This window comes from Phacochoerus africanus, chromosome 5 (genome assembly GCF_016906955.1).
Source record: "Phacochoerus africanus isolate WHEZ1 chromosome 5, ROS_Pafr_v1, whole genome shotgun sequence".
Classification (NCBI taxonomy): domain Eukaryota; kingdom Metazoa; phylum Chordata; class Mammalia; order Artiodactyla; family Suidae; genus Phacochoerus; species Phacochoerus africanus.
Genome location: NC_062548.1, coordinates 118598778 through 118624121, shown reverse-complemented (window position 1 = coordinate 118624121; position 25344 = coordinate 118598778). Strand labels below are relative to the sequence as shown.

General features: G+C 37.6%; 1 protein-coding gene across 8 annotated transcripts in view; it reads left to right on the top strand.

Moving 5' to 3' along the window:
- Positions 1-25344, top strand: part of NCOA1 (nuclear receptor coactivator 1) — a 246493-nt gene that overhangs the window by 122590 nt on the left and 98559 nt on the right. For 6 of the 8 annotated variants that reach the window (XM_047782522.1, XM_047782524.1, XM_047782521.1 and 3 more), the window contains 4 exons: positions 9778-9934; positions 23051-23175; positions 23321-23461; positions 24810-24915. In XM_047782522.1, coding sequence (XP_047638478.1) covers positions 23446-23461; positions 24810-24915 — 122 coding nt within the window. In that variant the 5' untranslated portion in view covers positions 9778-9934; positions 23051-23175; positions 23321-23445. The remainder of the gene's footprint in view (positions 1-9777; positions 9935-23050; positions 23176-23320; positions 23462-24809; positions 24916-25344) is intronic. The other 2 variants (XM_047782526.1, XM_047782525.1) reach the window with 2 other exon arrangements.

The window sequence follows — 25344 nt, the reverse complement described above, 5'->3', positions numbered from 1 at the left end:
CTGAGACACAGCAATGACAACACTGCATCCTTAACTGGCAGGCTACCAGGGAACTCCAGATCATTTTCAGTGTTTGCATTACACATTCTTCTATGTGCAGGCTCTACCTACTCCACACACTGTCGACTGACAAAGGTGGTCTTACCATTTCCTTGTACCTCTCAAGGGTAGCCAAACATACTCAGTAAAGTTAAATAATAAAACTATTTCTGTCTAGATTATTTCCATTTCTTTTTTAGAAGGCCTCAGAGTTGGGGAAAGGATTGGGGAATAGAGAGGAACCAAGGTCAGGAAAGTGGCTGAAGTGTAGTGTGCTGTAGGGAGAGTAGTTTTGTTGTGAGTTTTGGATTTTGTTATGTGTGAGGTAAAACCTCATGGAAGAAGTGTAAGCAGGAATAGGATATTGGATTTGTATGTCTGTAGATTGATGAATTTTTTTTTTTGAGATATACTAGCTAGGGCTTGGTGATTGTGCCCCTTTTGGGGTGAGGTAGGGGGGGATAGGAAGGAGTCAAGGAAAAGAAAAATGAGGAAATTTAGTTTGGAACTCCTTAATAAATAGGCAGATGGTTGCAGGTATGGCACTTACAATTGAATGTAAAAATAATAGAAGAATTCTTCTGAGAGTAATTTTTCTGGAGTTCCCATTTTGGTACAGTGGAAACAAATCTGACTAGTATCCATGAGGAGGCGGGTTCGATCCCTGGCCTTGCTCAATGGGTTGGGGATCTGGCATTGCCTTGAGCTGTGGTGTAGGTTGCAGACATGCCTTGGATCCCGTGTTGCCATGGCTGTGGTGTAGACTGGCAGCTGTAGCTCTGATTCGACCCCTTAGCCTGGGAACTTCCATATGCTGTGGGTGCAGGCCTAAAAAAAAAAAGAACTTATCTTCAAAACGGTTGTGTTCATTCCCTATCCAGAATTAGTCATATTGAAATCCACTGATCTAGGCTTTTCAGTATTTATCTCTTTAATGTAAATGGAAAAGTAGATGTAAGACTCATTAGTATTTTTGGGGCCATGGAATGCAAAAGTTCCAGGGCCAGGGATTGAACATGCACCACAGCAGTGACTTGAGCCACAGCAGTGAAAATGCCAGATCCTTAACTGGCTGAGCCACAAGGGAACTCTGAATCATTAATATTTTAGATTTAATAGTTGATTATACAGGCAGTTCAACACAGTTTTGGTTTAAGGTTATAATCTACCTTTGTTTTAAGGTCAGCAAAAAATAGAAATTAAGATATAACAAGGTATTCTAGACTGGCTTCTTACACTACTTAAATTTTTTTAACTTTAAAACTTAGAATTTAAGCATTAATATATCTGTAGCAGCAGAATGAGAACTAAAAACAAAAGCTATGTAAAAGTATATAAAACACCCTGAATATGTATTACTCAAATGGATAATTAAAGAAATGCATAATATCTAAGTCTGGCAAAAACTAAGGGCTGCCAGCATTTATTAGAAAGGGGGCTGCTGAGAGAAGAAATATTAAAACTTGGTTAGCTATGGTCTATTTATTAATCAGACACTTAACAGTGTTTACCATGTGCCAGGCACTGTTTTTAATAACTTAAAAATATTAAATGTTTAGTCTCCTAATACTTCTTGAGTAGGTACAAGTGTTACTCTGCTCTCTGTAGATGAGGAAACTGATGCATGGAGAGATTAATGTCAGAGAGTTAATAATGAAGTTGAGTTCCAGAGTCTATATTTTTATTTTTTGCAGGCCTGCATCTGTGGCATGTAGAAGTTCCCAAGCTGGGGTTTGAATTGGAGCTTCAGCTTCTGGCCACATCTGCAACCTACACTACAGCTCACAGCAACACCAGATCCTTACCCACTGAATGAGGCCAGGTATCGAATCTGCATCCTCATGGATGGTAATCAGGTTCTTAACCCACTGAGCCACAACAGGAATTCCTGGGAGTCCAACTGTAACGTATTATTACCTCATTTGTAAGAAGGGAATGTGGTCAGTAGGCACATGTGAATAGCTAAAGTTCAGTTAATTCATTTCACTAGTGTAAGGTTTATTGTATCAGTATCCCACAGTTCACTAATCTGTGCTATTACTGTTTTTTGCTCTTATAAACATTGGTAGCATGAACATTTTTCTTCCTATCTCTTTTTGCACGTACGTGTGCATGAAGAATTTCCTTGGGGTCATGGTTCTTTTTAATGCTAATTTCATAAAATTCTTGCCACTTACCCAGATTTGCTTCCCAGCTAGCGTCCTTTTGGAACTCTTGCTCCTCTCACAGAGCAACCGTTTTCATATCTTTCCAACATGATATGTTTTCTCTTCTAGTAAAACCCATGGTTTTTAAGACATTCCCCAAAATGTGTGCGGAAATAAGTTTTTTCTAGAGAGAGAGGGCAAAATTTTCATAAAAGCATTTTGTAATCATAAGAACAATAAAGTCAGCCTTTTAAAAATGAAAGATTAACAAGGAGAAATAAGTAAATATTGTCATTCTATTAAAAAATAAATTATTTTTTGGAGTTCCCGTCGTGGCGCAGTGGTTAACGAATCCGACTAGGAACCATGAGGTTGCGGGTTCGGTCCCTGCCCTTGCTCAGTGGGTTAACGATCCGGCGTTGCCGTGAGCTGTGGTGTAGGTTGCAGACGCGGCTCGGATCCCGTGTTGCTGTGGCTCTGGCGTAGGCCGGTGGTTACAGCTCCGATTCAACCCCTAGCCTGGGAACCTCCATATGCCGCGGGAGCTGCTCAAGAAATAGCAACAACAACAACAATAACAACAGCAACAAAAGACAAAAAAAATAAAATAAAATAAATAAATTATTTTTTTACAGTCTTCATTTTTTTCCTAAGCCTTTTCTTCACAGGGTGTTAATAAGAAATAGCAACTCTATGCAATGGAGAAGCAAATAAACTTTACACATATATTTAAATTATATTTTAACATTAATATCGATGGCTTGATTTCAGATTTTATTTAATTCGTCTTTGTCTTTGATTTGCAGAGTATGACCCTTGTGTCATCACTAATAGGAAAGCTGCTAGCATCATTTTTTTCTTCATTCTTTCACAAAAATCTTTCAATCAAGGGAGAAAAACTTGTTTCTTCACAATTTTTTAGGTGCCTTTTCTTTCTTAAAGTTTATTTGGGGTAGAGTTAATAAGAACACAGATGTTACTTTGGAACCTTAACCAAAATAATAACCAAAATAATTTATAATTGCTACTAATGTTAATGACCACTACTGACTGGATGATAGCGTAGCTAAACTAAGCACACTGGAAGTTTTGGCTAACATTATCCCTTTCTCGCCTCAACAAAAAGTATATCATAAAGAAGAAAAGTTAGAGCAACTTTATGCTAAAGATAACTTTCAATCTGCACTAAGTTTATGAAACCAATTGATGTATAAACAAGTGACTTTCATCACACCTTACCGTAATGTATGTGGATGAGCAAATCTATTGCCCTTAGAAGTTTGAGAGTTTCTTTTATTTTCTTACAGAAAAGAGAACATTAGACCACATTTTTTCTAGACACTAAGCAACTGTTACCTTATGAGATAATAGAAGATAGATTATTTTTATTTCTGCTTTCCCAAAGTCACTGTCCATAATATCAGTTAGCAGTATGTGTATGGAACATTGTTCCATTGGTCTAAAGCTGTTTCTTTTTCTGAACTTTCCTAATTGCATAGGCCTTGCTGCCTATTGTTAATTCTGTTTCTGGCAGATAATTCTTTATGATATTGAGTAATTTCAGTTGCTAAATGTTTCTTAAGAATGTAAGGATGGTGGATTTAAAAATTCTCAAAAAGATAAAGGTATTAATAACATACTTGAAACAAGACCTTAAAAGATTACAAAATAACAGGAAGATTGAAAATAAATAAAATATTAAAAATGGTAACACAGATTTGAAAATAAAGAAATTGGTAGGTTGAGGACACATTTAATATTGTTCCCTCTTTAAACCGTAGTTTAGTTAAACAACAACAAAAAGTCAGTAAGGGTTGTTGTTGGTTTTAGTCATAAATCAGATATAGGGAAATGGGAGAAAATATAGCAAAATTTTCAGGGCTAGAAAACAGCTAGAATAGTGGTAAGAATTTTATTAAAGCTCAGAAAGCTCTGTTTTAAGTGAAGAAAGCTAAGGACCAATTGAATTTCCACTGGTGACTCTTCAGGAGGCCTAGACAGACAAGTATTGTATAACTCTGAAAGTGGAGGTAAAGAAGGGAAGGGGATGGAAATAAGGATTATTTAAAAGCTAAGAAACAGATGTCTGGGTCTTGTTTACTAATGTACTGCTCCCATCTTGACACATGGGAGACCTGAAGTATATTCTCTAGGTTAAAACAAAGGGCCTCTGGATACCAAGCACATTGAAGGTGGAGGGGGGTTAGATGAGCATTGACATTTTGAATGCTGAGAGCCCTTGCTCGCTTCTCCATTACTGGCTTGCCAAACTGAGTTCTTTATCCTCCAGGCAGGGAACAGGTAGAATCTTCGGTGAAGAATCTGACCAATGCAAGAAGAAAAACCTAAGAACTATGAAAGAACTATCCTTTAGTGGGTAAAACTATTCCTTATGAGGTATAGATTAACAGTTCTGAAACTATATGTATACAGGTGTTGAACAAGTAAGCAAATAAGGGGTAGATAAAGGGAACCAGGTTTCTCATATCAGTTTTTGTGCTCGAACAAAGGGCCTGGCCAGATTGCCCTACAGTGAAGGTCACAGTCAGTAGCCCCATGTACATGATGAGAGCCTTCCATAAACTTCTTACACCCAAATAACTAAACACCATTGGGCAGCTAAGGAAAGCATCTACTGTGACTAGCAGAAATGAAAATAAAACAAATAGAAAATATAAACAACTTGGAGAAAACAGACTATTCAGCTGAGAAATTTTATGGAGTGAACACACACATGTATATACACATCCAGCCTTACATAGATATACAAATATGCATATTTGGTATATACACATACATGTGTATCATATGTATGTGTATAAAATATCTGCAGAAAGATGAGATGTTATATACATAAAACAGGAATAGGGTATTTTAGAAAAAACATTCAGAGAACAGAGAATTCATATAATTTAAGAATATATAGCAGAAAAAACACTCAATAAAAGTTTAGATAATAAGTTATGGAAAATCTTTTTAGAAAATAAAGCAAAAAGACAAAGAAGTGATAAACAGAAGATAAAATAAATAGGAGGGTATAGGAAAGTCAACTTCCTGTTACTAGGAGAGGGAGACAAGATGGCAGAGTAGAAAGACTTTAGCTTACCTCCTCTCACAAAAACACCACAGTCACAACTGACGCAAGTAACCATTGACAGAAAAGACTGGAACCTGCCAAAAAGATATTCTACATCCAAAGACAAACAACAATAAGATGGTAGGAGGGATTGAGATTATGAGATATAATCAAATCCCATCCCCCACTAGGCGGGTAAACCCACAAACTGGAAAATGTGTTGTAGAGGTTCTCACACAGGAGTGAGAGCTCTGAACCTCACGTCAGGCTCCTTAGCCTGGGGATCTGGCCATTGGTAGGAGGAGCCCTAGAGCATTTGGCTTTGAAGTCCAGCAGGTCTAGAGAGCAGGAGCTCCACAGGACAGAGGCTCCACTCTTGGCGGGTGGGCACAAGGTTCCATGTACTTAGGACCCAGGGCAAAGCAGTGACTCCATAGGAGCCTGGGTAAGACCTACCTCTGGTCTTGGATGGTCTCCTGGGGAGGCAGGGGTGACTCACTTTGGGGACACAGACGCTGGTGGTGGAGGCCCTGGAGGATATTGATCCACATGAGCTCTCTTGGAGGTCACCATTTTGGCACTGAGATCTGGCCCCACCCAACAACCTGCAGGCTCCAGTGCTGGGACGGCTCAGGCCAAACAACCAGTGGGGTAGGAACACAGCTCCGCTCATCAGCAGAAAGGCTGCCTAAAGTCTTCTTGAGCCCACAGCCATCTCCAAACACACCCCTTGACATGGCCCTGCCCACCAGAGGGACAAGACCCACTCCACCTACCAGTGGGCAGGCACCAGTCCCAGCCACTAGGAAGCCTGTACAAGCACCTAGACCAGTCTCAACCACCAGGGGACAGACATCAGAAGCCAGAAGAACTATAATTGTGCAGCCTGTGGAACAGAGACCACAAACACAAAGTTAAACTTCCTATTACTAGGAGTCTCAAAAAGAAAGAACATAATTTTTATTTAAAAAGCAAAAGCCTAAAATGAGAATTAAAAGCCCCACGTAAGTATATTATAAAACAATACAAAAATAGATTTGTATTCATTGATAGTAAAATGTACTAGATATGCATAAAGTAAACCATTAATTTTATTTTTGAATGTATGAATTAATTTTGGGCAAAATTTATATTTTAATGCTATTGAGTCTTGGTGAACCAATGAAAAAAAATATTCAATCACTTTTTTTTTGCTCTTTTTTAGTTTCAGAAATGTTTTATAATTTTAAGTATAGGTCTTGTTTATCTTTTGTTAATAAATTCCAAAGTATTTTTTTTTATGCCATTATAAATTGTTTTATTTTCCAGTTTTTTCCTGTGGTTGTATAGAAATATAATTGATTTTTATATACTCACCTTGTATCCTACACACTTATTAATTCTAGTAACCATTTTTCAGATTCCTTAAAATTATTGTACCAAATTTTTTTAATTGAATAAGACAGTTTTAGTTCTTCTTTTCTAAACTTCCTTTTACTTCATTTTCTTGACTTATTGCACTGTGCAGCCATTACAGTAATGAAAAGAAGTGGTTGGAGTGAACATTCTTTCCTTGTTCCCAGTAGTAGGAGAACTCCCAATATTTCCCCAATATATTAACTACTAGCTGTAGCTTTTTCATTGATCTTCTGTATCAGATTGAAGGAGTTACCTTTAATTTTTAGCTTTTTGAGAATTTTATCATAAATGGCTACTGAATTTTGTCATATGTTTTTCTGGGCCTACCTATTAAAATATTTATATGCTTTTTATTCTGTTAATGGTTTATTGTCCTTCTTATGTATTATTGGATTCAATTTGCTATTTTGCGTCTCTATTCATGAAACTGATTTTCTTTTCCGTTCATATCTTTGCTTGCCTGGTGAGGCTGTCCCTCTCTTTTATTTTTTGGAAAAAGTGTAAAATTGTTTTTGTTACTTAAGTGCTTTGTAGACCCCACCAGTGAAGCCATCTGGGCCAGAAATATTGTTTATAATTTAATTTCTTTAGTAGATAATATTCTGTTTGTTTTTGTGGTTGTTTCAGTAATTTGTGTTTTTCAAGGAATTTTTCATTTTATCTCAGTTACTGAATTAATTTGCATTATTTGTTTTGGAACATTATATTTGTAGGACCTGAAGTGATATCTCTCCTATTTGTGTTGTCTTTCATTTTTCTTAATCAATCTTGCTTAAGTATTAATAATTTTTTACTTTCAAAAAATAAATTTTTAATATTAATTTTTTCATATTGGTATTGTTTTGACTTCAAGTTTACTGACTTGTTTTTGTGCCATCTCAGATCTACCATTTGGCCTATCCAGAGAATTAAAAAAAATTTTGTTGTCTTATTAGGGCCGTATCTGCGGCATATGGAGGTTCCCAGGCTAGGGATCCAGTCGGAGCTACACCTGCTGGCCTACACTACAGCCACAGCAACTTGGAATCTGAGCTGTGTCTGTGACCTATACCACAGCCCACAGCAGCACCAGATCCCTAACCCACTGAGCGAGGCCAGGGATTGAACCTGTATCCTCATGGATGCTAGTCAGGTTCATTAACCGCTGATCCATTATGGGAACTCCTAAAATTTTTTTCATATTAAACTATCTAGCTCTTAAATTTCCATTTACTTCTATTTTATAATTTCCATTTGCTACCAGTATTTCTCAGTTGTTCACTTACTATATCATCTTGAACATACTTATAGTAACTGCTTTAACATCTAGGTTTCTATTGACCATTTTTTTCCTGATCTTGGGTTATAATTTCTAGCTTCTTTGCATGTTTAGTAATTTTTTATTGTGTACTGGATATTGTGGATAATGTTATAGATAATTATCTTCTTATGAAGAGTATTGATTTTTGTTCTTGTAGACAACTGAATTACTGGCTAGTAAATATAACTTACCATACAACCCAATTGCATTTCTGGGTGTGTGGCCTAGAGAAATTAAAATTTATATTTATACAAAAAAGGCCTAGACACAAATATTTATAGCAGCTTTATTCACAATAGCCCCAAACTGAAAACAACCCAAATGGACTTCAGTGGTGAACAGTGAAAAAGAAACCATGGTACCTTCAAACCATGGACCAATAAAAAGCAACAAACTATTTATATATGCAAAAGTTGGATGGATCTCAGGGGCATTATACTGAGTGAAAAAAGCCAATACAAAATGTTTCCATACTATTTCATTCAATTTTTGTAATGTTCTCAAAGTGACAAAATTATAGAAATAGAGAACAGATTAAGTAGTTGCTAGGAATTAAGAAAGGAGAGTAAGGAGTGTGTGGTTATATGTAGTGAGAGGGAATCTCGGTGAGGCATGGTTATATAGGGCTACCTGGAGTCTCCTCATGCATGAGCAGTTCTGGGCTTTGAGGAACATTTGTTTACAGTTTTAAGGTCCTCCATCGACTCACTACTGCCCTTCTCACCATGATTTTCTCCTCCTATTAACCAGCTTTCTCTCAGCCCTGATCTACATTCTCTAATGTCTCGAGCCAATAAAACAGTGATTTTTCTCCCACAGGTCTAGCACCCCAGCATTTAAGGGATATACTGGGAAGAATTCTTTTAAGGGAATGTCTTATATGTGTGTAGATATTATCCAGTATAATTCCTTTGTTTCAACTGTCAGTACACTAAATTTCTGCCTGCTTTTGGTTGCTTTTCAGCACCTTTGAATAGTTATTTTTATTTTGTCTGGAGTTAATCATTGTTATTTGTGGGCAAATTAGTCCAATACAGAATAGTTCATCTTTGCTGGAACCAGGGCTTAATGAATTTTATCTTTAAATATTATGAATATAAAATGTTTATAAACTTTTTCCATAAAGGATTTTAAAATAAAATACCATAGTAACTTCAATACATAGTGAAGAAGTTCCTATTGTGGCTCAGCAGTAACAAACCCAACTAGTATCCATGAGGACGCAGGTTCGATCCCTGGCCTTGCTCAGTGGGTTAAAGAATACAGCATTGCTGTAAGCTATGGTATACGTTGCAGATGTGGCTCAGATCCTGCATTGCTGTGGCTGAGGCATAGGCCAGTGGCTATAGCTCCAATTAGACCCTTAGCCTGGGAACTTCCTTATACCATGGGTGCAGCCCTAAAAAGACAAAAAAAAGAACGATAGTGAGAAATATTACAGAAATTAAAGAATTAAATGCAAACTGAAAACATTAAGAATCAGAATTTATAGGTAGACAGATTAAACATTCAAATGCAGCCAGAAAATAAAATTTTAAAGGCCCATATAAATAGAGTCTCAGGAGATTAAGGGCAGAATGTAATTATGTATTACCTAAGCAGCAGTCTTAAATAGGAATATATATTTAGTTACCAGAAGGCCTTCAGCTGTAAAATCAGATCTTCATCCATCATCTTTTGGAAATATTTTTCCATTTGGCCTGAAAAGTTGTATTTTCTTTTTTTACCTAGCATTTCTGACCTTTATCATTTCTTAGAGAATAAAATGACAGTCTAACCTCCTTTCTGCTTTTATTTTTTCTTCTCTTTTGTTTTAGTTGTTTGCATAATTGTCCTTAAATGAGGTAAGAGTGAAGAGATCAGAGCCATCTCTGGAGAACAAAATTACCCCATTCCCTTGGAAGCCACCCTCTGGAGCGCTAGATTTGACCACATCTGTTTTGAGGACTCATTATGAACAAAGAAGTCCCTCAGGTAGGAATTGTAGCTCTGTTTTTTTGTTTGTTTGTTTGTTTTGTCTTTTTGCCTTTTCTCGAGCCCGCTCTCACGGCCTATGGAGGTCCCCAGGCTAGGGGTCGAATTGGAACTGTAGCCTATGCCAGAGCCACAGCAACGCGGGATCTGAGCTGCGTCTGCAACCCACACCACAGCTCCCGGCAATGCCAGATCCTTAACCCACTGAGCAAGACCAGGGATCGAACCTGCAATCTCATGGTTCCTAGTCGGATTCATTAACCACTGTGCCACGACAGGAACTCCTGTAGCTCTGTTTTTAAAGAGCTTTGTTTCTTTAGAAGTATGGTATGAAAATGATTACTTGTTGATTCTTATTTTTTATGGAAATATGTATGTTTGATCAGAGAAGCTTCAAGGTGCTGACACTTTGGAATGAAAATGTTAGAAAAGTTCTAGATTGCACTTTATAAACCACTTTAATGCACATTGAAATTAATATTAGTTTAGATCAATATCTTACAAGACCCTCAAATCCTTACTGAATTAAAAATGATAGCAGAGGAGTTCCTGCTATGGCTCAGTGGTAATGAACCTGACTAGTATCCATGCGGACACAGGTTCAATCCCTGGCCTCGTTCAGTAGGTTAAGGATCCGTTGTTACCATGAGCTGTGGTATAGGTCAAAGATGCAGTTCAGATCCAGAATTGATGTGGCTGTGGTGTAGGCCAGCAGCTGTAGCTCCGATTCGATCTCTAGCCTGGGAACTTCCATGTGCCTCAGGTACTGCCCCCCCCACCCCCCGCAAAAAAATGGCAGCAGAAAAACTATACTGAACTACTCCCAGATTTGGTCTGTACATTTCTAATATAATCCAGTCATTTTATATATGTATATATATATATGTGTGTGTGTGTGTGCCCATTTTGTGCATTTGGGCAGTTTTACACTATTGTTTTTCTAGGAATTTGTGAGCTAACTGAAGGATAAGAACTAGTGTCTCCATGAACATGACAGTGGTCACAGCAGTCTATAGTGAGAAAAATAAGTATGTACCAGCTAAGACTAGAAAGTTGAAGACTAATCAGAAACTGGTAAACCCAATAAGGGGAAGACTTCTAGTAGAAGTTTTTTTTAAAAAGTTTTTAATTGAATTATAATATAGATAAAAATCATAAATTTTTAAGAGTATAACTCTTGAGTTATCATATTTGTGTTAACATCATTTAGGTTAAGAAGCTCTCCAATATCAGCATCCCAGAAGCTCTCCTCATCTCTGACCCAGCTGCACACCAACCCATTTTAAAAGAGGAGATGTTTGTCACCCTGGAGAGTGATAGCTGTCAATTTGGAGGGTGGGGTTTAGCAATCATAGAGATTATAGGCAATTAAATTTGGTTGGTTGACGAGCAATGCCTGTGTTTGGAATAAATAATGAATTTCGGAGATGGAGGCAAGGCTATCAGTTGACAGAGAACTTTAAAGCAAGGAGTGAAGGTGCAGCATGATTTGAGAAGATATTTAATCCTACTACCTCTGTCTTTGAAAAACCATTGGTTTCTGGAAAAAACGTGCCCCAGATTTCTGGCCTTTTCTAACTGGTGATACATTATATTTAGTAACTTAAGTTTTCTATTTGAAATCAAACTTGATTCTCAGTAAGGAGAGAGAAATTAGTTAATTTCTGATTATTAAGAGAAAGGTTTTGCAGAGTAGGATGTATTATAATTAGGAAAAATTTTAGTCATGTAAGAGTCCTTTAAGAGTTTTTAGAAGGGAATGTTCATACCTTGACTTTATGAACAAGAAAAGGGGAGAAAATAGAATAATCTAGTAATTGGACTCTGAGTTGGGTGTCTTTAACTTATTGTTCAATGAGTGAATCTGAGAAAGTCATGTTTTCTTCATGACACAGTGAAATTTTTTTTTTTTTTTGTCTTTTTGCCATTTCTTGGGCCTCTCCCACGGCATGTGGATGTTCCCAGGCTAGGGGTCTAATCGGAGCTGTAGCTGCCAGCCTACGCCAGAGCCACAGCAACGCAGGATCCGAGCCATGTCTTCGACTTACACCACAGCTCACGGCAACTCCAGATCGTTCCCACTGAGCAAGGGCAGGGATCGAACCCGCAACCTCATGGTTCTTAGTCGGATTCGTTAACCACTGCGCCACGATGGGAACTCCCACAGTGAAAATTTTTTATCTTTTCTATTTCCCCTTAACATTTATTAAAAACAACTTTAATTAGAGTTCCTTTCGTGGCTCAGTGGTTAACGAACCTGACTAGCATCTGTGAGGACGCAAGTTCAATCCCTGGCCTCACTCAGTGGGTTAAGGATCTGGCGCTGCCATGAGCTTTGGTGTAGGTCACAGACATGGTTTGGATCCCATGTTGCTGTGGCTGTGGCTGTAGCTCTGATTTGACCCCTAGTCTGGGAACTTGCATATGCTGCAGGTGTGGCCTTAAAAAGCAAAGCAAAGCAAAACAAACCAACAAAAAAAAAAAAACAACTTTAAACATACCAAATAGTTGCAGGATTGATGGATTGCACACCTGTGTGCCCATTGCTCAGTTTCACCAGTTGTAAACATTTTGTTACATTCACTTTCTCTCTGTGTATATTTTTACTGCTACTTCTGCCCATCTCCCATCACCATGATGATGGTGGTGATAATGATGAATAATTTGAGCATAAGTTGTAGACATTTATTTTTAAAGTTATATTGAAGTATAGTTAATTTACTAGGTTTTGATAATTTCTACTGTACGGCAAAGTGACCCAGTCATATATATATACACATATCCATTCTCTCTCAGAGTTGCAAACATTAGTGACCTTATATTCCTAATATCTCCTGCTTACCCATGATGTAATAGTCAAATTCAGGAAATAGCATTTTCACTATTTTTCTCTAATTGTAGTCTGCATGAAAATTTGATCAATTATCTGATCCAGAATTACACATTGCATAATTGTCCCATCTCTTTGGTTCCTTTAACCTGGAATAGTTTATCAGGTTTTCTTTGTCTTCCATGCTAGTGCCTTTTTGAAAGAGTACAGGCCAGCTGGTACACATGTTGAGCTTCTCTGTTTCTATCTATGTTCCTCTCAAAAGAGTATGATATGAGACTTCGACGATTCCTAGATTTGTTACTGAGAATCTTATCTGGTAAAACAAAGCCCATATAGATTTTTTTGGGGGGGGGAGTCTGCTATAACATTTTAAGAGCCTAAAATTCCAGATTCCTAAAGATGATTTGGATGTTATTGAAGGGAATTGTATGTATGTATGCATATGTACATATGTAATATTAGAACCCACGATTTATAAGTTTGGAAACAAAAATTAGGGCTTGTAAAGGCAGAACTTTTGATTTTGAAGGAATAAGTACATTTATATTTTAAGGTGAATGACATCTTCTAGGAAATAATTGGTTTTATATTATAATAACCTTAGAAGATAAACAGAATTAGATATATGATCTATGTTATTTATTTCTATTTGATGTATACATGAAATACCAACCAGGATTTGTAGATATGGTATAACTTAATGTCAGTTTTTCTGGGAAGACTTTCCTAATGAAGAAGCATTTGAGTGTAGAGGCAAAAGCAGACATTTGGAATCTGTTATTGAATTTTCTACTTATCAGTATGTAACTGTAGGGTTGTTTGATAAGTTAAAGCATAGCCAGAGCCTGGAACCAACTTACCTAAGAATGATTTCTGCTTCTGCCGCTTATGTTGTTGGGCAGATTCAGTAACCTCTCTGTGCCTTGATTTCCTCATCTCTAGAATGTATTATAATACTACCTACCTCCTATTTATGAGTAGGTGAATCAGTGGGGTTTATAGGTAAACAATATGGGGTAGATGCTTAGAATAGTGAGTGGCACAGAGTAAATCCTGTGTTAGTCATCATCATTGTCGTCAGCAGCAGCAGCCCATAGGTTCTCTGTTAGTAAAACTGTTGAACCCAATCACTGGTTCTATAGAGTAGAGGTACTAATAATACACACTTCATAGGGCAGTTGTGAGGAGTCAATGAGTTTATGTTATTACGTTGCCATGTCCTTTAACTGACTACATATTAATGGACCTACATTTTTTGTGAACGTTTTTGTTATTTTATTCCTCTCAAATTCTTTTTTTTTTTTTGTCTTTTGGAGGCTGCACCCTCGGCATATGGAGGTTCCTACGCTAGGGGTCGATTTGGAGCTGTAGCCACCGCCCTACACCACAGCCACAGCAACACCACATCCGAGCCGCGTCTGTGACCTACACCACAGCTCACAGCAACGCTGGATCCTCAGGATCCTCAACCCACTGAGTGAGGTCAGGGATCGAACCCGCAACCTCATGGGTCCTGGTCAGATTCATTTCCGCTATGACACGATGGGAACTCCCCAAATTCTACTACTAACTTTATACTGTGAAAGTAGAAACAAGGATAGGCATTTTGTATATTCTAAGTAGTCTATGGTCAAAAGGTTCGAGAAGCACTGTATGAGATAGCAATTGCTAGAGTCCCTCTTCTGAAACTTTATAAGTCTGAGCTTCCAGTTTAAAATTTATAAGCATTGTTTTCATAGTTATTATTTTATTGAGAGCACTGGAAAGTGAAATTTGAGTTCTACTTGTTTAGAGTTTGTCTTTAGCTGGGTATTGCACTGGAAGGGATATAGCAGAAAAATTAGTGTTGTATTAAGGAAATACTGATGCTGTTTAACCAGCTATTCACCTGAGATGCTTTGGGATTTTCTTTGTTTTGTTTTTCAATGAGCATCAATAAAGTTTTTTTTTTTGTTTTGTTTTGGTTTTTTACCAAATATAAATGAATCAAGTTAAGGTGACTTAGGTTTTATGCTAGGCTTTTAAAAACGCATTTCTTTAGAGTTCCCTGGTGGCCTCTTGATTAAGGATTTGGCATATTGCTGCTCTAGTTTGGGTTTGATCCCTGGCCTGGGAACTTCTGTATGCTGCAGGTGCAGCCAAAAAAAAAAAAAAAATGTGCTCTCTACAAATGTGGGCAATGAAGACTGTTTGTGGAGTTGTGGTTTTATGTATATCCTTTCCCTTCTGGTGGTGGGGGATGATCCAGAGATTACCGAAGGTTTACCTTAACTTGGTCATTTTCAAATGCTCTCAAAATACAATTCCATTATTGTGACAAACTATTTTGACCTATCAGCTCTATCATTTTGGCATTTCTGCCACCTTACAACACGTAAAATCAAGGTTTACTGTGTTTATTTTCTGTTGTTGGTTTATATATGAACATTTAACTATTATGTTTTGAACTGAGTTTCTGAAATATCTGAGAAAAATTGAACAACTTTTGATCAGGGCTTAATTCTTTATTTTAGATCTTGGAGTAATTTTATGTAGTAAATGTGGTTATTTGGCTTTAGATAATCATCTGTGGATTATCTGTGCTAATGCTGATCTTCGTTCTCATCTGGCCCTCATCTTTTCCTACTTAGTATCTGAATCTTGTGAAAGAGGGTGAAATTGATGGAAAGAAACAGACACTGAAATTTTTATCACTAATTTTGTCTCTGTGACCACCATTTTCTTTTTTTAAAGCTATTCTGCTTGTGGCACAGCGGAAATGAATCTGACTAGTATCCATGAGGATGTGGGTTCAATCCCTGCTCATGATCAGTGGGTCAGGGATTCAGCGTTGCCGTGAGTTGTGGTGTAGGTTGCAGACGAGGCTCCGATCTGGTGTTGCTGTGGCTGTGGCATAGGCTAGCAGCTGTAGTTCTGATTCGACCCCTAACCTGGGAACCTCCATATGCCGGGGTGTGGCCCGAAAAAAAAGGAAAAAAAAAAAAAGCTGTTACCTCTACTAGATTACTATAAACTGTTCTCCTGTGCACAAACAAGTAAATATCAAATACTTATTTTGTTGTTTATAGTTATCTTAAAGATAGCTGTACTCAGGAGACTGATATTAATCTTTTTCTCTTTAAAAAGTACCAACATACTTTTCACAAGTTGGAACAGTGTAGAACTGATTTTTGTGCAGGGGTTTCTTTTACAAGAGCCTCTTAAGAAAAATCTGATGTTTTATAGAATCAATGAAATAAAATGATGTCTGTTTTTGAGAACTCATTGCTTTGACTCTGATTCTTTGCCTTTGCTTTTTCTTCCTGGCCACAATGGTTAAGACATGGGCAGGTCCTTTATGGCAGATGCTTATGTGGCAGGGACTCTTCTCTGGGCCGGGGATAACCACCATCTGAGTTTTGGTTCCTGCTTTGTGGGTTCAAAGAGAATTTTTGTTTCCAGATATTTAAGGGAATCATTGTTCAGTCATTCGCTTCAAAATACTGATTTTTAACAGCAACAACAACAACAAAACCCTAGGAGGCATACAGAGAAACAAAAAAGTATGGCTCCTACACAGGAAAAATAGCAATCAGAAGAAACTGTCTTTAAAGAAACGGTCTCTCAGGAAGCTTAGATGTTGTACTTATTAAACAAAAAAGAAATAGTAGGTAAGTTGGATTTCATCAAAATTAAAAAATTTTGTTCATCCAAAGTTACTATAAAGAAAGTGGAGTTCCTGTCGTGGCGCAGTGGTTAACGAATCTGACTAGGAGCCATGAGTTTGCGGGTTCGATCCCTGCCCTTGCTAAGTGGGTTAAGGCTCTGGCGTTGCCATGAGCTGTGGTGTGGGTCGCAGAAGCGGCTCGGATCCCGCATTGCTGTGCCTCTGGCGTAGGCCGGCGGCTACAGCTCTGATTCGACCCCTAGCCTGGGAACCTCCATATGCCGCGGGAGCAGTTCAAGAAATGGCAAAAAGAAAGAAAGTGAAAAGATAATCCACAGAAAGGAAGTATCTGCAAATCATATCTCTAATAAGCATCTAGATATGAATATAAAGAACACTTAATGGAGTTCCCGTCATGGCTCAGCAGTAATGAACCCAACTAGGATCCATGAGGATGTGGGTTTGATACCTGCCCTTGCTCAGTAGGTTAAAGGATCCGGCTTGCCGTGAGCTGCGTTGTAGGTTGCAGACGTGGCTCGGATCTGGCGTTGCTGTGGCTGTGGTGTAGGCTGGCAGCTACAGCTCTGATTCTACCCCAAGCCTGGGAACTTCCATGTGCTTTGAATGAGGCCCTAAAAAGACCCCCTCCCCCCAGAAAAACCCACTTATGACTCACCAATAAAAAGACATATAACCCAATTGAAAAATGGGCAAAGGACCTCACTAGGCATTTCTCCAAAGATATACAAATGACCAAAAAGTACATGAAAAGATGCTCAGTGTCATTAGTGATTAGGGAAATGTAAATTGAAACCATAATGAGATACCATTTCACACCCACTAGGATAGCTATAATTAAAACAAAATTTAAGGAAGTTCCTGTTGTCTCTCAGCAGTAACGAACCCAACTAGTATCTGTGAGGTTGCGGGTTCAGTCCCTGGTCTCGCTCAGTGTGTTAAGGGTCTGGCATTGCAATGAGCTGTGGTGTAGGTCTCAGATGTGGCTCGGATTCCACGTTGGTGTGGCTGAGTAGGCCAGCAGCTGTAGCTCCAGTTCCACCCCTAGCCTGAGAACTTCCATATGCCGCAAGTGTGGCCCTAAAAAAAAAAGCAAATAAATAATAAATTTTTTAAATAACAACTTTTGGTGAGAATGTGGAAAAATCAGAATGCTTGTACATTACAGCTGAGAAAACAAGATGGATAGCCACTGTAAAGACACTTTGGCAGTTCCTCAAAAAGTTAAAGAGAAGAGTTCCCATCATGGCGCAGTGGAAATGAGTCCAATTAGGAACAGTGAGGTTTCGGGTTCGATCCCTGGCTTTGCTCAGTGGGTTAAGGATCTGATATTGCCGTGAGCTGTGGTGTAGGTTGCAGATGAGGCTCAGATCTGGCGTTGCCGTGGCTGTGACGTTGCCGTGGCTGTGACGTTGCTGTGGCTGTGGCATAGGCAGCTGTAGCTCTTATTAGACCCCTATCCTGGGAATCTCCATATGCTGCAGGTGTGGCCCTAAAAAAAAAGCAAAAAGAAAAAAAGTTAAAGAGAGTTAAACCTAGTAGTTTCATACCCAAGAGAACTGAAAACATGTCCACACAAAATTTTACGTATAAATATTCATAGCAGCATTGTTGATAAATACCCCAATAATGGAAAACCTAAGTGGCTATCAATTGGTGAATAAATAAAATGTGATATATCCAAACAATGGAAAATTATTAAACCATAAAAAGTGCAATATCCTTAAAGTTCCCATCGTTTCTTATCAAATGAGAATGATTTAAATTGTCATTGAAATGAAAAGACAAAGTTGAAGAATTTTTTTAGAGAACCCATGGTATCTGAGGTCTCCAGTTTGAGACATTCTTTATGGCAGTTACCTAGTGCAGGAGCTCTGTATTTATCATAGTTTTCCTGTGAGATACCATCAACTTGGGGAAGTTTAACTTTCAGGGTGTCCCTCTCTTCATGTCCATGCTTATCTGTGCTAATTTCTTGCTAGCACTTTAAAGTACATTATTAGAGTTATTAACTTACTGTTAACTGGTTTTTCAAATTATACAATCCTCAGCTGAATTCTGGGAGCTACGTGACAAATTTCTTAATGTAGAAATTTATAATACAGCTGAAATATAAAGCACTGACCTATTTCTTCAGCCCTACCTATTTGATTTAGTCTGGTCATTTGAACAGAGGTAGATATGGTTTCTAGTTCTCCAGACTGCTCCCTAGAGAGGGCATGAGATTGGGTATAACTTAGCAACTCTTTTAAAATCAACAGGGTATTTTTACTTAGAAACCTTACCTCTTTTTTAAAAGGCGACACATAAATTGGCTTCCCGAAATCAATATTTCTTTCCTTAATGAACCTTGTTGAAGTACCCTTAACTGCCACATATAAAGCCATTCCACAAATAGAACAGCTATAATAGTTTTCACTCATCAGAGGTTTTACATTCCACTATCTGTTTATTGTGTTTTGTAAATAGAAAGCAGTTAATACCAGAATCATATCATCAGCAAATTGTTTGTGACTTTCTCATAGCCTCTTACTGTTGGCTCTTATTTTGATAGGCCAGATATTGAATTGCTGTTGAATTGTTTTCTGATGTCTCCTCAACCCCAGAATTTCAGATAAATTTAGCAGATGTCAGTCTCCAGCCAGTAGTCTTGAGGTAACATAGTATAGAGAATCTTGTTTTAAATCCAGATTTATTTGTTGCTCAAAGTTATCCAAACTTTGAGATTCTATTGTTTATGTTTACAGTTGTATAACTACAACATGTCTTTGTGTCTGTGTAGTACTATAAAATATGGTGGGAGTTTTCTCCAAAATAGATTTTAACCTTTTCAGAATTAGGAAATGTTCTCAAATTTCTAGACCAAGAGGGTCAGTTTTTTTGTTTTTTTGTTTTTCATTGAAAACAGGAAAACAAGGATTTCAGGAAAACTCAGTTCCTTGATTATAGAAAAGAATTCCAAAGCTTTCTGAAAGATTCCAGAAAATATTTAATTATTAAAAATCTTAAATATTCTTTTAAAAATTTAAATATCATGTTAGTAAAATAACTTCACTTTTGACTAATCATCTATTTTAGCTTCTGTAGCTTTGGGGCATTATGTGACATATTGGATATATGGTAAAAAGATCTAGGAACTGTCTTTGAGTCTGCAGTCTAGGAGAGGAGACAAACAAGAGAATTAAAATTTCATACCACATTATCATAAGAAATACATGCCCAGGAGTATTTTAACAAGAACCAGTAGGATTCAGATAAATAAATTCTTAGATGGCATAACCTAATGGCTTTGCAGGCAGAGACGATGGGCAGCTAAGTAAAGCTGAGCATCAAGTAGCAGCTAGTGAATTCTTTTCTTTTGGATTTGAGCAAACTAAAGTCTTATCATTCATATTCTTTCCTGTGGATCATTTTCTTCTCTCTTTAATTTCTACTTTTGTTGAAAATTTTAGATTTGATGCTTCATTATTATAAATTTAACAATTTCATTTTTGTATTAATAAATTTTAACATATATTTATATTTTATTTCTATTTAAAAATAAAACTAAGTGGCTTCTTTGCTTCTGTGATATCCAGTTAACCTCATTTATATTTCAATTACTCTTCATAGGAAAAGAAGGTAGCAGTGTTATTAATTATAGTAATATGTCACTTAGCTGACTCTCCTTGTTTTGTGTTTGAGCTTCAGAGTGGATGCTAACAAAACCATTGTTGGATATTTTAACATTTTTTTGTTGTGGTGGTGGTTGTGGTTACAAGTCTGGCATATTTACTTTTCCACTGAGGTTCTCTATCTTAAATTGTAATCATTTTCCTTAAGATACAGATCCTTCCACTCCCCCCACAAGAGGTTTAACAAATATTTTTCTGTGATGACATTAATCCATGATGCAGCTCTTCTCATTTATTTACCATTAATAGAAATATGAAACTTAAAAGTCCATCATGTTTTATACATATTGAGTTTGAGGTGACGATGGGATATCCAAATGGAAATGTCCGTTTAGCAGCTGGAAACTTACTTAGGTACCACATTACTGAGATGAGAAAGTTTGTGCTTATCCTTCATGGAAGAAGTCTTAAAATGAAAAATCAGACCTTGTCATACCTCTGTATTTAACTCTCTAATGATTGGCTGTTTCAGTCAAAGTAAAACTAAAGTCTTTAAAATGGTTCACCCAAGGCCTTACATGATGCAGCCTCATCTCCTCCTCCCTCCTCAGTTCTACACACTCATCTCGTTCGTATTTCTCAAAACAGCATAGTCATGCTTCCCCCCTTCACGCTTCATGGCCCTTGCCCTGCCAGAAGCCCTCTTCCTCCAGTTGCCATTCTCTCTCTCCCTCACCTCCTTCAGGTCTTTGCTCACATCTCACATTCTCAGTGAGACCCTTCCTAACTAACTAGCTTACTTAAAATCACTGCCCTCCTTCCACACACCTGAGCCTCTGTTTTTGCCTTATTTTTCTCCATAGCACTTATCACCTTCTATTTACTCTGTAATTAACTTTTTAACTTTGTCTCTCTTCCCCACAACAGAATGAAGCTCTATGAAGACAGTGATTTTTATACATTTCATTCACAATTGTATTCCCAGAAACTAGAACAGAAGCTGGCATATAGTAGGAGCTTAATAAATACTTGTTGGTGGGTTAAGTTGGGCTATCCACATGGAACTCAATTTAAAGTTTTCTCTTTTTTTCTTTTCTTTTTGCATTTTAGAGCCACATCCATGGCATGTAAAGTCCCATGCTAGGGATCGAATCAGAGCTACAGCTGCTGGCCTACACCACAGCCACAGCAACTCAGGATCCAAGCTATGTCTGCAACCCACACCACAACTCACAGCAATGTCAGATCCCCAACCCACTGAGCAAGGCTGGGGATTGAACCTGCATCCTCATGGATACTAGTTGGATTTGTTTCTGCTGTGCCAAAAGGGGAACTCCAATTTAAAGTTTTCTGGGAGTTCCCGTCGTGGCTCAGTGGTTAATGAATCTGACTAGGAGCCATGAGGTTGCAGGTTCAATACCTGGCTTTGCTCAGTGAGTTAAGGGTCCAGCATTCCTGTGAGCTGTGGTGTAGGTCGCAGATGTGGCTTGGATCCCGCATTGCTGTGGCTCTGACATAGGCTGGTGGCTACAGCTCCGATTAGACCCCTAGCCTGGGAACCTCCATATGCCACGGGTGCAGCCCTAGAAAAGAAAAAAAGACAATAATAATAATACTAATAAAGTTTTCTGACTAATGTTACCTTTGCTGAGAAGATGGGATATTACCAAGGATTTTATTTTTAAGGCCTTTCGTTAGAGTTAGAAACTGAAATTAACATATGTAATATATATGTGTATAAAAAGACTCTGTGTAGTACACTATACATAATTTGTTTATATATGGATTGTATTGATTGGGCTAAACTTGATTGGACCAACATTCAGTCATTCATTCACCAATTCTATAATAGACAAAAATAGATGAGAGCGGATATAAACTTTATACATTATGTTGGGGGGTTGACTATTGTCCTATGGGCAGTGAGGATTTAGGGAAAGATTTTAAGCAAGAGATTGATATGATCAGACTTATGTTTTTGATAACCTACTTTGGTAGCTCAGGGAAACTGTGTAGGAAGCTATTTGAGTAGTTTAGCAAGAGGTGAGAGGAAAATATGAGGAAGGAGTAGATTTCAGAAATATTTAGGAAATAAAGATTGATACATCTTGGTGTTTGCTTGCATGTGGGATATGACAGAAGACTCCATAGAATGACTCCAATTAGAATGACTCCAGTGTATCAACTGAGAGGAAAAAGATGCATCGCTTCTTGGCCTTTTGGCTAAAATCAAGTGAGAGGAAAAAGATGCATGAGGAGGAGACGTTAAATTCATTTTGTAAAGTTGAATTTGAAGTGCCCTTGTGACATCTGGATAGAGATACCTGGTGAGGAGTTGGGTTATGGGTCTGAGACCCAGGAGATTTGGGCCAGAGATAGAGATTAGAGAGTAATTGGTTTAGAGATTTTTTTGGAAACCATGTTGAGTGAGTGCTATTACCCCAGAATAATGTATAGTGCAAGGGGAAAAGAGGGGTAGGATGTCAGAACCATGAGGAAATCTAACCCCCAAAAATTGGTCAAAAGGCGCTAATAATAGGGTAAATAGAAAACCACACTAATTCTACTAATCTCTCAGGTCATGCATGGCTTAAACATTGCTTCTTCAGAGATGCCTCAGTTGATCCCCCAATTAAAATTATGTCTCTTATATTGTTTTTCTCTATGAATCTTACTCTTTCCTTTATGACTTATCACTATAGAAAATTATAGATAATTTTTTGTGCTTTATTTGTTTATGTCTCCCACTCCATGAGGGCAGGAACCTGTTTTGCTGTCCACAGTTTGCTCACCTCCTAGCACAGTGCCTGAGATATGATAGATGCTTGATTTATTTGTTAAGTGGAAGGAAGTGTGGGATCACAGAAGCCCATGGTGACAATGTTTCTAGAATGAAACAGTGTAAATACTGCGGTAAGCAGTCTGGTAAAATAATAATGATAATAGTTAGCATGTATTGATCACTGATGAATGAAGGAGTGAAAAGTGTCCATTGTATTTACCAGTGAGGACGTGTGGGAAGAGTGAGCACTATCCCTCATGGAGCTCATGGTCTAAAGGGGAAACAATAGCCAACAATAGTGCACTCTTTATCTGCGCAACTCATTCAGTCCTCACAACAAATCTAAAGGTAGGTAAGTATAGTTATTACCCTTATGTTACCGATGAGGAAATAGGTTTATGGAGATTAAGCACTTCATCCAAGAATATGCAGGTAGTGATTAAGCAACACCTTTCTGATCCTAAAGCCTGTGCTTTTAACCACCATGCTCCAGGAGGGGAATCAAACTGACTCATCTCCTGAAAATGCCACTGGAGCAGGAATAATTTTGCTGCTGTTTATAAAACACATTAGAAGTGAGTGTGACTGGAATTGAGAAACAAGATAAAAGGATCTTGCATGAATCTCGAACGAGGTATTTGCTTCCAAATGAGGATCATAACTGTATCTGAGACTGAAGGAGAGGACATTGTTAGATCTCCTGTTAACAATGAACTGATAGGACATGGATACCAATACAAAGTGAGGAGTAAAAGAAAGAGTAAGAAATAATTACAAGATTGCAATCCTAGGAGTTGGAAATTTTCATGACCTATACTTCCAATATGGAAAAATTAGAAATGTGCCTTTTGGATTACAGGGAATAATAAATTTATGATTAGAATTCCAAGTATTATTTTTATACCAAAAAGAGGATGTGATAATCTTTAGTACTGAGAAAGTGCTAAAGACAGAGTGAGTTTTATGACTAGAGAAAAAAGGATTTACTCACATATTAATTAAAGCCATATGAAAAGTTCTTATGGATCTCAACATTCCTTATATTTTACAAGCATGGCTGCTAACATGCAGCACTGTGGTTATTTAATAATTTTAGAATTTAAGGAAAAGTTAAAGTTTTTTCCCATTTAACAATAATTTCCTCTCCTTTTACAAGGGTAGATGGAGTGGAAGAGAATGAGAGGCATGTGTTATTTGGCACTAATAAAATCCAAGACGGAGTGATGAATGTAAGGCTGGAGATAAGATTCTGAGTGTCATTAGGGATTCTGTAGAGAGTAGTGGTTGATAGGGACAGATCAGAAGGGATCTTTAAGTGCAGTCACTAACTGGCACAACTTGTAAGAGAGAGACCTGGCTGGCATGCTAGGGGAAATGACTTTGTGTTCTCTGGCATCTATACCGAGATCCTAACATAGACTAAACATTTGATCTTTGTCGCCTGACTACGTAAACACAAGGTTAGGAGTATAGAATTCAGAGTTGGTAAGTACAATTCAAAATCCAAGTCTAGTTCATGTGCTTTAACTTTAATCATATGTGTATTATTTCTTTTCCTATAAATATAAAATCCTAAGCCTTATGATTGAAAGTCATTTTCAAAATAGTCTAAAATAAATTAAAAAATAATTTCTCTGACTTCCAGTTAATAGTTTTTATGTTTACATATGAAGTGGTTTTTTTCTCTTAAAAAGATCTCATCTGTTTAATTATTCTAACAATATTTTCCTCCTGCTTGATTTCTGTGATCTGTAAAGGATGACTAATTATATTTTATAGATACAGAAAAGAAAGTGTAGAAACACCAAATAGCTGATGACTTCTATGCTTTTGTATAGATGTTGATGCTTTTATGATGGCTGTAATTGTCTATCCTTTGAGAGACTGCATCGTTTAGATATTTTCTAACGTAAGGAAGCTTCCTCTTCCCTTGGTAGGAAAGTTCATTAGGGTGGATTTCTTATTGTTTTCCTCCGTTTTAGGTGTGAAGTTTTTCAACATGAGTGGCCTTGGGGACAGTTCATCTGACCCTGCTAACCCAGACTCACATAAGAGAAAAGGATCACCATGTGACACATTGGCATCAAGGTAGGAACACTTCTTTCTTAGTCTATTTCTGGCAGAGCTGCTTTATCATTTTCATTGTCACTTAAAGCTTTTGCTTCATCTACTCCAAGCTCAGTGACCTTCCCTGAGTCCATCACACTCACCGTGTTCTCTTCCTGCCCCAGGGCCTTTACACATGCTGCTCCCTTAACCAGCCTGTTCCCTGTAGTTTTCCTATAGTCAACACCTATGCATTTCCCAAATACCAGTTCAGTCATTACTTCCGTAAAAGAGCCGTCTCTTCTTTCCATAACTGTTAGGTCAAATCTCCCCCATTCATGTGTCCATTTCACACGTATTTCTATAGCTGTAATTCTTAATTTCAGGTTTTCACTAGTTTGTGTGCTTATTTCATGAATCCCCTGTCTTCTCTACTATATGCTAAGCCCCCATGTGGTGAGAACTTTGTTC